The sequence below is a fragment of the Symphalangus syndactylus genome, chromosome 13 (genome assembly GCF_028878055.3).
Source record: "Symphalangus syndactylus isolate Jambi chromosome 13, NHGRI_mSymSyn1-v2.1_pri, whole genome shotgun sequence".
NCBI lineage: Eukaryota > Metazoa > Chordata > Mammalia > Primates > Hylobatidae > Symphalangus > Symphalangus syndactylus.
In genome coordinates this window covers 36,261,875-36,275,966 of record NC_072435.2, presented here as the reverse complement: position 1 = coordinate 36,275,966, position 14,092 = coordinate 36,261,875, and the positions used below count along the sequence as shown (strand labels likewise).

The 14,092-nt window shown below is 60.0% G+C and overlaps 3 protein-coding genes and 2 non-coding genes across 6 annotated transcripts; 1 reads left to right on the top strand and 4 right to left on the bottom strand.

The window, feature by feature from the left end:
* The first annotated feature begins 281 nt into the window (after window positions 1–281).
* Window positions 282–5,324, top strand: EIF3G (eukaryotic translation initiation factor 3 subunit G). The gene is made up of 11 exons (XM_055238221.2): window positions 282–401; window positions 542–588; window positions 1,081–1,164; window positions 1,272–1,360; window positions 1,502–1,561; window positions 3,019–3,123; window positions 3,218–3,407; window positions 4,153–4,260; window positions 4,389–4,525; window positions 4,626–4,732; window positions 5,209–5,324. The coding sequence occupies exons 1-11, from the start codon at window positions 382–384 to the stop codon at window positions 5,222–5,224; spliced, it is 963 nt and encodes a 320-aa protein (XP_055094196.1). The 5' UTR covers window positions 282–381; the 3' UTR covers window positions 5,225–5,324.
* Window positions 4,929–8,654, bottom strand: P2RY11 (purinergic receptor P2Y11). Its single transcript, XM_055238217.2, has 2 exons — window positions 8,589–8,654; window positions 4,929–6,703 (listed from the first exon to the last, which is right to left on the bottom strand). Exons 1-2 carry the CDS (start codon window positions 8,605–8,607, stop codon window positions 5,598–5,600), a joined length of 1,125 nt encoding a protein of 374 aa, XP_055094192.1. The 5' UTR covers window positions 8,608–8,654; the 3' UTR covers window positions 4,929–5,597.
* Window positions 8,655–9,032: 378 nt separating this feature from the next.
* On the bottom strand, window positions 9,033–14,089 carry PPAN (peter pan homolog). Of its 2 annotated transcripts, none has more exons than XM_055238216.2 (12): window positions 13,899–14,089; window positions 13,640–13,810; window positions 12,697–12,798; window positions 12,448–12,498; window positions 12,167–12,337; window positions 10,639–10,715; window positions 10,306–10,410; window positions 10,081–10,204; window positions 9,926–10,004; window positions 9,714–9,843; window positions 9,463–9,632; window positions 9,033–9,384 (listed from the first exon to the last, which is right to left on the bottom strand). In XM_055238216.2, the coding sequence occupies exons 1-12, from the start codon at window positions 13,914–13,916 to the stop codon at window positions 9,164–9,166; spliced, it is 1,419 nt and encodes a 472-aa protein (XP_055094191.1). In that variant the 5' UTR covers window positions 13,917–14,089; the 3' UTR covers window positions 9,033–9,163. The 2 variants fall into 2 exon arrangements, with proteins under 2 accessions (XP_055094191.1, XP_055094190.1); XM_055238215.2 differs by having other exon boundaries at window positions 10,306–10,413; window positions 13,899–14,015.
* On the bottom strand, window positions 10,510–10,589 carry LOC129461359 (small nucleolar RNA U105B). The gene has a single exon (XR_008650508.1). It is a non-coding gene; the product is annotated as a small nucleolar RNA U105B (small nucleolar RNA).
* On the bottom strand, window positions 12,562–12,652 carry LOC129461350 (small nucleolar RNA SNORD105). The gene has a single exon (XR_008650501.1). It is a non-coding gene; the product is annotated as a small nucleolar RNA SNORD105 (small nucleolar RNA).
* Window positions 14,090–14,092: the final 3 nt, after the last annotated feature.

The window sequence follows — 14,092 nt, the reverse complement described above, 5'->3', positions numbered from 1 at the left end:
CCAGCTACTCGGAGAGGCTGAGGCAGGAGAATGGCGTGAACCCAGGAGGCGGAGCTTGCAGTGAGCCGAGATTGCGCCACTGCACTCCAGCCTGGGCGACAGAGCGAGACTCCGTCTCAAAAAAAAAAAAAAAAAAAAAAAAAATTTTAAAGGTGAATAGGACCAGCCCTGAAATCAGCCTTTGCCGCGCTGGCCCTACTCTGGTACCAGCAACGCTCAGTAGCACACACAGTCGCGTGCGCCTCCACCTCCGTCCGCAGGTGTCGCTGTGGGTGCCGCGCCTGGGCCCCTCTAGGCGGCGACGGCGGCACCGGAAGTCTCGATTTTCACCCACTTCCGCCCTCTGGCCCGGCTTGGGCTGCGTGGAGAATACTTTTTGCGATGCCTACTGGAGACTTTGAGTGAGTCGGCGATCGCGGAAGGGGGCACGGAAGACCGTTGGGGTGCTCTGGGAAGTATTATGGGGCCTGGGTGCGCCGAAGCTGCGGGGGGCCGGGCCTGGCTGACTTAATCTTCGTTCCCCACACGTTTGTTTCCGCAGTTCGAAGCCCAGTTGGGCCGACCAGGTGGAGGAGGAGGGGGAGGACGGTAAGTGTACCCGGTCGCCTGGGGTATTGGCGGCCAGGCCCGAGCCGGGTGACTGCCGCCTGCTTCCATCTCCCAGTCTGGCACCGTGTACCCCGTCACGGCCTGCCCCTGCCCCGCGCCATCCTCCTTGGGACCCGCCTGTTGCCAACTCCAGGTGTTCCCCGGCGGGTCCCTCTTCCTCCCATGCCACTGCCCAAGTCCTCTCAGCTGTTCCCTTACTCCAGGGAGGAAGTTGTAATCTCCCGTCTCCTGTTTCTCTACTGGCGCCTGGTTGGCTTCATGGCCTGGCACCCACCTTCCTACGAGAGATCCCCCATCCTTGCCACTCCGAGTCCCCACAGGGCCATCCCATTGCGCTGCCTGGCCAGCCCTCTGCCCTTGGCCTGCCTTTCTCCGCTCTTGCTGTTGGCGTCATCCCAAAAGCCCTTCCATCGCAGCTGGGGAGCTCCTGCCCATGGAGCTGACCCCTCCTCCCTGCGCTGCCTCTTGCAGACAAATGTGTCACCAGCGAGCTCCTCAAGGGGATCCCTCTGGCCACAGGTGACACCAGCCCAGAGCCAGAGCTACTGCCGGGAGGTGAGTGAGGACTGCCACTCCATGTCCGGGCTGCCTCTCCCTCCAGCCCTGCCGCTCCTGATCCCCATGACTCAGGGCTCAGTCCTCTGTTTTTCCCCTTCTCCCAGCTCCACTGCCGCCTCCCAAGGAGGTCATCAACGGAAACATAAAGACAGTGACGGAGTACAAGATAGATGAGGATGGCAAGAAGTTCAAGGTGAGGGTGGGGGGGTGCAGGGAGTGGAGACCCTTGTGCTTGAGGGCCCTTAGACCGGAAGGGGGCGGGGTGTGTTGAGGAGGTTGATAAAGGAGATCCCTTGGTCCCGGGAGCCTGACCCTTCTCCCCTCCCATCTTCAGATTGTCCGCACCTTCAGGATTGAGACCCGGAAGGCTTCAAAGGCTGTCGCAAGGAGGAAGGTGAGGCTCTTCTTCCCCAGGGCTAACCTAGAGGAATTGGAAAACCGTGCTCCCGGACCTTTGTGTTTAGAGATGGGGCTTAACTCTTTTTTTGTTTTTGTTTTTGTTTTTGAGACAGAGTGTTGCTCTGTCCCCCAGGCTGAAGTGCAGTGGCGTGATCTCGACTCACTGCAACCTCCGCCTCCTGGGTTCAAGTGATTCTCCTGCCTCAGCCTCCCGAGTAGCTGGGGTTACAGGCATGCGCCACCACGCCCAGCTAATTTTTGTACTTTTAGTAGAGACGGGGTTTTGCCATGTTGGCCAGGCTGGTCTCAAACTCCTGACCTCACATGATCTGCCCGCCTCAGCCTCCCAAAGTGTTGGGATTACAGGTGTGAGCCATCGCACCCGGCCGGGCTTAACTCTTTGTACCTATTTTGTTGAAGCTGAACTGAGGCCTGGGGTGCTTGCACTCTCTTGGGGCCCTGAAAAGTCCAAGGCACAGCAGTCGATAAATAGCAACTAAATAAATCATAATAAATATCTAATAAAAGTTCGATGATATCAAATTATATTAATATCAAATAAATTTGATGGTAAATATCAAATAAAAGTTAGATTCTTTTAATTTTTTTAAAGACACAGGGTCTAGTTCTGTTGCCCAGGCTGGAGTACAGTGGCACGATCATAGCTTACTGCAGCCTTAAACTCCCAGGCTCAAGCCATCCTCCCACCCCACCCTCCTGAGTAGCTGAGATTACAGGTGGGCCCTGCCACACCGGCTAATTTTAATTGTTTGTAGAGATGGGGTTTCACTATGTTGCCCAGGCTGGTCTCCAGCTCCTGGGCTTAAGAGATCCTCCCACCTTCGCCTCTCAAAGTGCTGGGATTACAGGAGGGAGCCACTGCGCCCAGCCAGGGTTAGATTCTTATTCCTCTTGGCCTGTCAACCTGGAGGAATGGAGGCAGGAGGTGGTCGCAGCAGTTTTTGGAAGAAGCGTTAGCAATAAATACACTTAGAACAGCTTGCTGTGCGCTTAATTTTAACATACCCCACGCCAAGCACCTTGCATGAAGTGTTTCTCATTCAGTCTCCTTAGGAGCCCAGGGAGGCAGGAAGCTTTTGTGGTTCCTGTTTTATAAGGGAGGAAGCTGAGGCTCAGGTTGTCTAACTCAAGGGCCCGGAGGTCTGGATGGACCCCTGCACATCCCTGAGTATTGCTCCCTGGTGGGAGCTGGTCCGCCAGGCTGCACAGGCCCCATGCTGTGTAGCTGTCACCTGGAGCCCAAGGCTGACAGCTGCCCTGCTCAGGAAATGGGAACTGTCGCCAGGACTGTTCAGGGAGTGCTTGAGGAGGATGAAAATGGGGTTCGAGGCCCAGACACTCTGGGGGTGGCTGTTGTAGGTCTAGGGTACCCCACTGTGGAACCCGGCCTGCCCCTGCCCTCAGCTGTCCCCCATCCCTCCCTGAGCCCAGAATTGGAAGAAGTTCGGGAACTCAGAGTTTGACCCCCCGGGACCCAATGTGGCCACCACCACTGTCAGTGACGATGTCTCTATGACGTTCATCACCAGCAAAGAGGTAAGCGGGGCAATCAGGTGGGGCTGGCATCCTGGGGTGGGGGCAGAAGGGTGCCTCAGCTGCCTCTGAGCTCCCCCCAACCCGCCCCTGCCAGGACCTGAACTGCCAGGAGGAGGAGGACCCCATGAACAAACTCAAGGGCCAGAAGATCGTGTCCTGCCGCATCTGCAAGGGCGACCACTGGACCACCCGCTGCCCCTACAAGGACACGCTGGGGCCCATGCAGAAGGAGCTGGCCGAGCAGCTGGGCCTGTCTACCGGCGAGAAGGAGAAGCTGCCCGGAGGTGTGGGGCTGGGGGTGCTGGCTGCCATTGCGGGGGCGGGAGGGTCCTGCTGTCAGTGCACGGGTTCTGTCCCCACTGCTGCCTTAGTGCTGTCATCTCCCGCACGACAGTGCAGCGGGTTTGATGGCGCCAGACTCTCTTCGGGGCGTCTGTGCCTTCCTAATTGGCTGTACCTTCTATGGTTGGGAGACGGGTGTCTCCCATATATGTGCGACTTGGTAGCTGTGACTTTGCTGGTGGCCCTGTGACTGTCCTGATGAGCGGCTGTCTGTCGGCCCCAGGGTGCTGACCACCCCACCTTGTGTGTGCGCACTGTGTGTATAGTGTCTCTGTTGCATGCCTGTGGCTGTACCGTCCGAATTCTTTGGTGGGATTTGCTGGTGGCGAGTGAGAGTGGAGACGTGCACTTGTCGTCTACCATGCGAGGGGGACCTGGGCACTGTTCCTGTCGTGTGTCCCATGCCTGCCGTCACTGTGGATGTGAGGCTGCCGTCCCTGTTGCCCTCCCGCCCTCTCTGGGGTGGGATTGGGGCTCCTCCTCCTCCGCCAGTGTTGCCAGCTGGGAGCTCAAATGGTGTCAGCTTCTCAGGTGTCAACCTTGGTGTCCTCGTGCCCAACTGGCTGCCTGTGGCTTGGCACATAGTGCCTGCGCTGGATCAGCACTGAAGCCCGAGCTTCCTGGGGCGGCTCTGTCCCCACGCCCGCGCCAAAGTGACGTTGAACTCGCCTGTCTTTCCGTCCCCAGAGCTAGAGCCGGTGCAGGCCACGCAGAACAAGACAGGGAAGTATGTGCCGCCGAGCCTGCGCGATGGGGCCAGCCGCCGCGGGGAGTCCATGCAGCCCAACCGCAGAGGTGAGGGGCACCTCAACGCCAGGCTGGTGGGTAGGCACCTCCCGGCACCTCGTAATTATCCCCGAAGCGTGCACACGAGGGCCAGGCAGTGGCCTCCCCCTCACAGCCACTTCCCCTCTCCCACACAGCCGACGACAACGCCACCATCCGTGTCACCAACTTGTCAGAGGACACGCGTGAGACTGACCTGCAGGAGCTCTTCCGGCCTTTTGGCTCCATCTCCCGCATCTACTTGGCTAAGGACAAGACCACTGGCCAGTCCAAGGTGGGCAGGCAGGCAGGCGCGGCGGGGCTGTGTGAGGGTCGCCTGTCCGAGGGTCGCCTGTCCTAGCTCGTGCCCCTGACCCTATCCTGCCCCTCCACAGGGCTTCGCCTTCATCAGCTTCCACCGCCGTGAGGATGCCGCGCGCGCCATTGCCGGGGTGTCCGGCTTTGGCTACGACCACCTCATCCTCAACGTCGAGTGGGCCAAGTAAGACTCCACCCCCGCCCCGCCCCGCCCCGCCCCGCCCCGCCGCACCCCACCCCACCCCGCCCCGCCCCGCCGCACCCCACCCCACCCCGCCCGACCTCTCCCACCCCCAGCCCCTGCTCCCCGCCTCGTCCCAGCACCTTCACAGAGCATTGGGCCAACCAATAGCCCTGAGCCAATTTAACAGTCCCCCAGCTGGTTTTGAGGGGACAGTCCTTTATTGTCTTTTTCTAAAACCTGGCAGAGGGGCAGAGGGGCAGAGGGGTGGCAGCTCTTGTGCCTGGGGTCCCTGCCAGTCCGTGGGCCAGGCCTGGAGACTGGCCATCTGGCTCCGTGCCCGCTTTGTCCTCACATTACCCCATCCTTCTCTGCCCACCCACCCTTCTCTGCCCACCCACCCCCAAGATGCCACTTGGGTGTCTGGGGTCTTGGGGTGACCCCAGAGGTCTCATACCTGCCACCCTCCCGTACCCCAGGCCGTCCACCAACTAAGCCAGCTGCCACTGCGTGCTCAGCCCAGGACCCTTGGCGACAGAAGGCAGCCTCCGAGAGCGCGGGCTCCAAGGGCAATAAAGCAGCTCCACTCTCTCTACTTGGTTCTTTTTGTTCTTTCGTCTCCCGTCCTGTGGTGGGGGCCAGCGCCTCCCTTCCCCTGGGCGTGGTTTGGTCCGACCCTGCAGGGAGCCCTGTGGCTAGCGCTGTGGGTGGGAAAGGCGACTGCTCCTGCCTGGGCTGCAGCTGGGCCTGACTTGGCCGCAACCACAGGTGTTGCTTTTTGGGGGAAGGGGCGCGTCGGGGCTGGGGCCCTGCCCTCAGGGTGCTCCAGCAACACCTGGGGTGAGGAGGCAGCTTCCGCTAGGCCACGTCATGGGCTCAGCTCGTGGGACTGGGGCTCCGACGGTTTAGGGGCGGCTGTGGCATTGAGGGGCAGGGCTTGGCCGGTGCTCTTGGCGTCCTCTGGGTTCCAGCTGTCCCTGTAGCCGGGACAGTGTCGGCGGCAGCAGCCCAGGCTGGGCACCGCAGCCATGTAGAGTAGCGGGTGGACACAGAAGGCCAGGGGCATGAGGCCCCGCATCACCTGGTAGCCCACGTAGGGCCCCAGCTCCAGGGCTGCTGTGGCCTGGGCCATGTCTGCAAAGCTCGGGCAGCGGGTGCTCCAGCGCTGCCGAGCATCCACGTTGAGCACCCGCATGATGTGGTAGGGCACATAGGAGCTGGCGTAGAGGGCCACACCACTGGCCACCAATGCTGCCACACGCAGCTTCTCAGCCACAGTCATGCCTGGGCTGCGTAGCACGGCCCGCCCGAGGGCGCCGTAGGCTGCCAGCGTGAGCAGCAGTGGCAGGCCGCAGCCCAGCCCCGCCAGCGCCAGGCTGTACGTTCTGTAGGCTGCTAGTGTGTGGCCTGCTGTCCCCATACACTTGATGCAGGCCTCGGGCCTGGCCACGCTGCAGTTGCCCGCCCCCTGCTGCGGCCTCTTCAGGTGGGAGAAGCTGAGTGTGGGCGTGGCCAGCAGGGCGGCCAGGACCCAGCCGGTGGCACTCACAGCCCAGGCGTGCTTGGGTCGCAGGTGGCTTCGGGCAAAGAAGGGGTGCACGATGCCCAGGTAGCGGTTGAGGCTGATGCAGGTGATGAAGATGACGCTGCCCAGCAGGTTGCAGGTGAAGAGGAAGCGCTCCAGGCGGCATGCGGCCTCCCCATAGCGCCAGTGCTTGGGGGGATAGAGGTAGGCGGCCAGCGGGGGCAGCGTCAGGGCACAGAGCAGGTCGCTGACCGCCAGCTGGACCGAGAAGACCACGGCGGGGTGCCACGGGCGCTGCTCCCGGGTGCTGAAGCGGTACAGGGCCAGGCCATTGCTGGCCACGGCCACCAGGAACTCAACCACCAGTATGGGCCACAGAAAGTCCCCCTGGAACCCACTGAGGATGTTGTCGGCAGCTGCCAAGAAGTTGGCAGGGCAAGACTTGGCACCTGTGGGCAGAAGGTGTCACCAGCTAAGCCCTATTCCCCCATAAGGCGGCTCCTGCTATCCCGAGAGCCCATGTCTGCCATGGCATGGATCCCTTGACACGAGTTCTTTCCCCTCCCTGGAAGGGGAACGGGCTCCAATCCTTTATATGGACAGGATTGGGGCTCAGAGCCAGGGTTCTGCATTGGGCCCCGATGGACCAGCTTAGGCGGGCCAGGCAGTCTTGGAGCTCAAGGTCCACTGGTAACACAGGCAGCGGCCACCCTGCTCCCCCACCATACCTGGCCCCACTAGAGGCCTCCTCCCCAAAGTCCAGCCCCAGCAAGGCCTGCCGGCTCCACTTTAGATCTGTGCCGTCCGAAGCCCCGCGGGGGTCCAGCCCCCACCCTGCCCTGACCTCGGCACCTGCCGCCGCCCACAGCCTCTTCTCCCTGTGGCCACCAGAGGGCACCCGCGAGCGCCGGAGTCCTGTCCCATCCTTTTGCTTCCAGGTGCTCACACCTGGTTAGGGAGTTGCCGCCAAAAAGCCAGACTCACCCCACAAGGTCCCACAAGAGCGCTCCCGCCCGCCATACCCCCCAGTGCCACCCACTGTGCTCCGCGACTCACTCCCTCGCACCAGCCCACCCAGGCTTCTTGGCTGCTCTTGCAGACTTGTGCCTTGGTACCTTCGCACCCATTTTTTTTTTTTGAGACAGAGTCTCGCTCTCATCACCCAGGCTGGAGTGCAATGATTCGATATCAGCTCACTGCAATCTCTGCCTCCCGGGTTCAAGTGATTCTCCTGCCTCAGCTTCCTATTTGGGACTACAGGCACCCACCACCAGGCCTGGTTTAATTTTAAATTTTCTATTTTTAGTAGAGATGGGGTTTCCCCACGTTGGCCAGGAGGTCTCGAATTCCTGACCTCAGATCTGCCCGCCTCAGCCTCCCAAAGTGCTGGGATTACAGGCGTGAGCCACCGCCCCCAGCCACACCCAGACATTCTTGAAGCTCCTTTTCCCACGTCCGTGGTCCTGCCTGCAAGAGGCCCCAAGACCACCCTAACCACTGTGACAACAGCCCTCGTGCCCTCCACTCTCCCTTCCCTGCGGTATTTTCCCCCATACCCTGTGCCCCCGCCTGATGACGGTGAAAAAAATCTCCCTCCTTCGGGAGGATGGGGGGGCCCTGCTTACCTGCTACTGGCACCAGTGCTCACCACAGTGCCCAGGGCACAGCAGCACAGGGGCACTCACTCCTTGTGCACCCCACTCCTGCCTCTGCAGGCTGGGGACAGGCTTCTCCGGAGGAGCCTCCCCGCTCCCAACGCCAGCCTGCTCAGGGAGGAAGTGTCGTCTAGACCTGGCTTTTTTTCGAGACAGGATTTCACTGTCACCGAGGCTGAGGTGCAGTGGTGCAATCCCAGCTCAGTGCAGTCTCGACCTCCTGGGGTCAAGTGACCCTCCTGCCTCAGCCTCCCGAGTAGCTGGAATCACAGGCTCGTGCCACCACACCCAGCCTTGATCTAGGTTTTTTTGAGATGGAGTTTCCCTCATTGCCCAAGCTGGAGTGCAATGGTGCAATCTCGGGTCATGGCAACCTCCGCCTCCCGGGTTTAAGTGATTCTCCTGTCTCAGCCTCCTGAGTAGCTGGGATTACAGGCATGTGCCATCAGGCCCAGCTAATTTTTTATTTTTAGTAGAGACGGGGTTTCTCCTTGTTGGTCAGGGTGGTCTCAAACCCCTGACCTCGTCTTCCGCCTGCCTCGACCTCCCAAAGTGCTGGGATTACAGGCATGAGCCACCGTGCCCAGCCCCAGACCTAGGTGTTTTACCAATACCCACTGGCCCCACCTCCTGACAATCTGCAGACCTCCTGGAGACAGCCAACATGCCTTCTCCTTACCTGAGACGTTGGCTGCCATGCTCCCGTGCCGAGCCTCAGCCTGTGTCTGCTACCCAGTTCCCCAGACCCTCCCCCAGTCACCAGTGGCTTAGCGGGCCCTGCCCCAGCCCCGCCCCTAGTTCCTGGCCCAGCCAGCACCAACAGGCCAGGGTGCCTTTCCACCCACGTTTCCTTCCTCATTGTGCCACAGCCCTACTGAGGTTCAAGCTCATCTGCTGAAAGCATGACCTGTCTGCTTGCAGGGCTCTTTGGTGGATTGTGGGGAGGGGCCACTCATGCCTGCTGCTGCCACCAATGAAACCAACCCTGTGCAGGGTAGGGGAGAGACCCAGCTTCCAGGAAGAAACCAGGTGGGAGGGACTGTCAGGTGTCGCCGGCCCAGGCCTCTCTGGGTTGCTTTGTAGGGCTCCAGAATGCCCCATCCCAAACGCTGACATGGACCCCTTGCCAGTTCAGTTCTTTATTGGAGTGGAAAGGTTGGGGACACAACTCCTTTATGAAAGGAAACCGAGGGCCACGTCTCGGGCCCCAATCTGGGGCGTTCAATCCATCCGCTGCTCCGGTGCGGCTTGGGCTCAGGCCACTCTCTTCCGTGGGTGGCCCCGGCCCTGGCCTCGCCTACCATCCCGGGAAGCCCCTCTGGGCCCCCGCCTGGCCTGGGCTCCCTGGGGCTTGTCCTTGGGCTTGGGAAACTTCTGGTCACAAAGGCGACCCCTGCCTCGATCCATTTCCCGCCGCTTCCGCTTCTGCCCTGGAGACTTGGTGAGCCGTTTCTGTTTGGCCTCGGGGAACAGGTCTGTGGGGAGAGACAGTGTCAGGGCCCCCAAGGACAAGGACAGGCTCTGGGTGCCCTGCTGCAGACCCCACTCCATACCCTCACTGGGCGCCTCGCCCACCGCCTGGCAGAAATACTCGACGTCATCATCTTCCTGTTCATCATCGTCCTCACCCAACCCCAGGCTCGCTGTCCTTGAAGGGATCCCAGAGGCCTCTTCATCACCACTCCCGACCTGTGCCTTCTTCATGCCCTCCAGGCTCTTCTTCCTGGAGGAGGGCGTGGGGGTCAACGTGGCCGCCCATCCCAGGGACCCCCCTCAGCCCCGCCCTTCCCAGCCCTGCCTGGACCTGTGGGCCTCCCGCTGCTCCTGCTTGCGCTGCACGTTCTGGGCCTGCTGGGCCTGCCTCTGCGCCTTCAGCCGCAGCTTCTTCTCCTTGGCTTCCAGGATGGCCTGCAGCTCCTCCTCTGTCTTGCGCACTGAGCCAGGAGACGCGGGTCACCAAGATCCGGGTGCAGCTCCACACCCATGACCCCCCACCCCCGTGGGCCCTGGCCTCACCAAAACTGTGGAACATCACTTTGCCCTCCCCGACGCCCTCCTGGACCTTGATGAGCTGCAGTGTCATCCGCGGGCCGATCTGGGGGGACGAGGGAGAAGTGTCAGCCCATCGTTGGGACTGGCGGACCCCGGGGGTCCCCTGCCCTGGGCCTCACCTCGGTGAGCCGCACTGCACTCTGCTGGGCCCGCATGTTGCCACGGCCGGCGACAGCCTGAGGCAGCTCTGTGATGTTGTGGTCGCCGTCAGGCTCTGCCTCGCTCTCCGACAGCCCTGCGCCCCTGTGTGTAGGACATACAGGGCTCAGTGGGGGAGCTCAGGCTCCCAGGCCTGTTCTGGGGTCCCCGGGCCGCGGTGGCCTTCCGCCCCATGCCCTCCTCACGTGGCCAGCAGCTCGCTGATGTCCTGCAGGCGGCTCATGTTGGGGAACTTCTCCTGGAGAAGCTTCTTCATCCCACGACTCGCGCCCACAGGAACGACTTTGATGCTACTGCATGAACATGAGTGGACGGTTAAGGGGGTGGTCGGGGGCAAGTGGATGGTCGGCGGTCACGTGACGGGGCTGGTGGTCCCCATCTCACCCTTCCCACAGTGCATCAGGGCGTTTACTTTGAGACAGAGCAATCACAGAGTCTCAGCAGGAGTGCTCTCATCAGCTGCAGGTGGAGGCCCCCACCCGGCACCCCCTCATCTCCCATCCTGCTGGGACACTCACTAGTGGCGGAAGTCCAGCTCCTGGGAGTCGGGGTTGTAGTCGATGAGGAGGCAGCGCTTGATGGTGTTCAGGTTCACCTAGAAGGTGAGGAAGACACCATACTCCAGTAGACTCATGGCAAAGTTTGGGGAAGTAGGGGCTTTGGGGGATACACACACTGTTCGTGGACTGTGACACTGGCTAGAAATGCTGCTTCCAGCTCGTACCTGCAGTTTCAGCTACTCCAGAGGCTGAAGTGGGGGGACTGCCTGAGCCCAGGAGTTCAAAACCAGCCTGGGCAACACAGCGAGTCTCCATGTCTACAAAAAGTAGATGGAAAAATGAGTTGGACGTGGTGGCACATGCCTGTAGTCTCAGCTACTCAGGAAGCGGAAGCTGCAGGATTGCTTGTGCCCAGGAGTTCAAGGCCAACGTACAGAGACCCCATAATCCCAGCACTTCGGGAGGCTGAGGCGGGCGGATCACGAGGTCAGGAGATCGAGATCATCCTGGCTAACACGGTGAAATCCCGTCTCTACTAAAAATACAAAAAAATCAGCTGGAGCATGGTGGTGGGTGCCTGTAGTCCCAGCTACTAGGGAGGCTGAGGCAGGAGAATGGCATGAACCCGGGAGGCAGAGCTTGCAGTGAGATGAGATCGCGCCACTGCACTCCAGCCTGGGCAATAGAGCGAGACTCTGTCTCCAAAAAAAAAAAAAAAAAAAAGCTTACGAAGAAATCCTGGTCCCAGAGCCTGTATTAGACTCCCTGATGACTGATATCTTATATAATTTGTAAGTCCCATCTGAGAGTCACTAGTGACAAGGATTAGGAGCTAGGACTCAGGAGCCACATGAAATTAAAAATCCAGTCCTGCCCCCTGGAATCTAAACTTAGCATCTCTGCCAGCCTCAGTTTTGCTTTTTTTTTTGAGACAGTGTCTCACTTTGTCACCCAGGATGGAGCAGAGTGGTGTAAACACAACTCACTGCAGCCTCGACCTCCTGGGCTCAGGTGATCCTCCCACCTCAGCCTCCCCAGTAGCTGGTACTATAGGCATGCACCACCACACTGGGCTTTTTAAAAACCTACTTTTTGTAGACATGGGGTCTCACTATGTTGCACAGGCTGATCTCAAAGTCTTGGCTTCAAGCGATACTCCTGCCTCACCCTCCCAAAGTACTGGGATTACAGGCCCGAGCCATAGCACTGGGCCTGCAGCTTTCCTCCGTAAAACAGGGCCACGAGAACAGATGCTACGATCCTGCTCAGCCCAGCACTCAACACACACGGGAAATAGAGCTCCATCAGTATTTCTTTCCACCTGCTGGAAAAGGTGCAGCTTGCGGGATGGGGAGCGCTGGGGGCATCTCTGGACACTTTTGCCCAGCATCATCACACACAGGAGTGGGATTTGACCTCAGGACTCAGCAGACCCAGGAGCTCTCAGCCTCAGCGCTGGGAGGAGTGAGCAATCCATCTGAGGGCCTGTGGCACCTCTACCCGCTGCACCCCCCACATACGTGCCACCTTGCCAGGCCAGACCCACCTTGTGCACATTGATGGAGGGGAACAGGTTCTGGAACATGGTGGCCATGAGCTTCACATGCATGCCATGGGGGCCAAAGCTGTTGAGTACCAGGAGGGGTGGGTGGGCAAACTGCTGCTCGTGCATGCGGTGCCGGCGCAGGGAGGAGACCACATCACGCACCAGCGAGTACTGTAGGGCAGGAGCGAGGAGGGGGTGACCACCAACCACACATGGTTGCGGACACCCCCCAAGTCCAGCTCTCACCCCACATGGCTTTGTACCACCTCCACCCCTCTCACCTTCTTGACCTGGAAGGTCAAGGTGGGGCCTCCTGGGAGGCGCATCAGCTTCTGCAGGAGAAGAAAAGATCAGTGACGCTGGAGGGGTCTAGCAGAGGAGCCCGCGAGTAGGCACCTTTGCCCCATATCTTCTTCAGAGCGTTTACTTTGAAGCCAGAAATCACAGCAGCTCAGAGGCATATGTGTTCATCATGAGAGACAAGGGAAGTGGGGGTCTGGGGGAGATGAAGGGTGAGGGCATTTACTCACAAAATAGACACTGGTCTCTGTTTTGCTCAGGATCAGAAAGTGTGTGACCCCGAGGGGCCCAGCCACTGCCACGCAGTCCTTCAGCGAGTTCTTCTTACGAACCTGGAAATGACAAAAAGAAAAAGAGAAAACATAGCTCATCCCTTGTTGCGACGACTATAAGCTGACGGTGCAGATCCTGTTATGGTCTGTCTTGCATCTGACCCTTTCAACAAGCCCAGATAAGCAAAAGGATCTTAGCCTTTAGAGTCAATCGGACGCGGATTTGAGTTCTAACTCTGTCTCTTGCTCACAGCGCATCTTCCCATTGACAAATGAGCGAACTCACGCCCAGCGAGGTTAAGTAACTTGCTTCAGGTACTGAGGAGAAGTCAGTTTCCAACCCTGCTTTGCTGCCTCCAGATTCTAGTCTCTCATTTTTTTTTTTTTCTAACACGGTCTCCTCCTGTCGCCCAGGCTGGAGTGAAGTGGCACGATCTCGATTCACTGCAGCCTTAATTTCCTGGGATCAAGGAATCCTCCCACCTCAGCCTCCCGAGTAGCCGGGACCACAGGCGCGCACCACCATATCTGGCTAATTTTTCTATTTTTTGTAAAGACGGGGTTTTGCCATGCTGCCCAGGCTGGTCTCGAATTCCTGGGCTCAAGTGATCCTCCCGCCTCAGCTTCCCCAAATGCTAGGAATACAGGCATGAGCCACCACGCCCGGCTCCAGATTCCAGTCTTAACCGTCAGGCTTAGGCGACCAACTATCTCCCAAGCTGCGCGCCCTCACTCCAGCCCAGCAAAAGCCCTGAAAGACAGAGATGATGCTCCCCATGAGGGTCCCTTTTTCCAGCCGGGGAGACTAAGGCCTCCCACAGTTTTATAGCGGGAGCCATTACTGCAGCTACGAAGACTAGGCCGAGGGTGGGTGGAGGCGGGCTGGGGGTGGGGTACAGACCTGCAGACGGCTGGCAGTGAGCGGCTCCATGACCCGCCGCACGTCCAGACTGAGCTGCCGGATGTTGCGACCCGTGCAGCCCCGCGTGAACACGAACGAGTGCGGGTTCGCGGCATAGGCCTCGAGGTTGCGGAGCTGTGCCTGGGCGCGGGCGCGCTTCTGGTGCCGGGACTGCGGCGGCGAGAGACAAACGGTGAGCGCCGCGACCTCGGCCGGGACCCCACCTGCGCCACCTGCCTCCCAAGCTGCGGACCCTTACCCTCCCTGACTGGCCCATGCTGCTGTGTCCTCCACGAGGCCTCCTGCGTCCGCCGCTTCCGGCGCCGCGCAGCTCACTTCCGGCGCCTGAGAGCCTGCACGGCGTAGTGACGTCATCAAGCGGGCCTGCGCACTAGTGGCCTCTGGGAGCGGGGAGGGGCAATCAGATGGAGCGGTTGCTATGGAGACACGGGT

Coding starts and splice junctions, on each gene's coding strand:
- EIF3G (XM_055238221.2), top strand. CDS start 382: ATGCCTACTGGAGACTTTGA. Junction 1,165..1,271: donor GCCAGAGCTACTGCCGGGAG/GTGAGTGAGGAC, acceptor CCCTTCTCCCAG/CTCCACTGCCGCCTCCCAAG. Junction 3,408..4,152: donor GAAGGAGAAGCTGCCCGGAG/GTGTGGGGCTGG, acceptor TTCCGTCCCCAG/AGCTAGAGCCGGTGCAGGCC.
- PPAN (XM_055238215.2), bottom strand. Junction 12,799..13,639: donor TCACTGCCAGCCGTCTGCAG/GTCTGTACCCCA, acceptor TGTCATTTCCAG/GTTCGTAAGAAGAACTCGCT. Junction 10,005..10,080: donor GTGCAGTGCGGCTCACCGAG/GTGAGGCCCAGG, acceptor TCGTCCCCCCAG/ATCGGCCCGCGGATGACACT.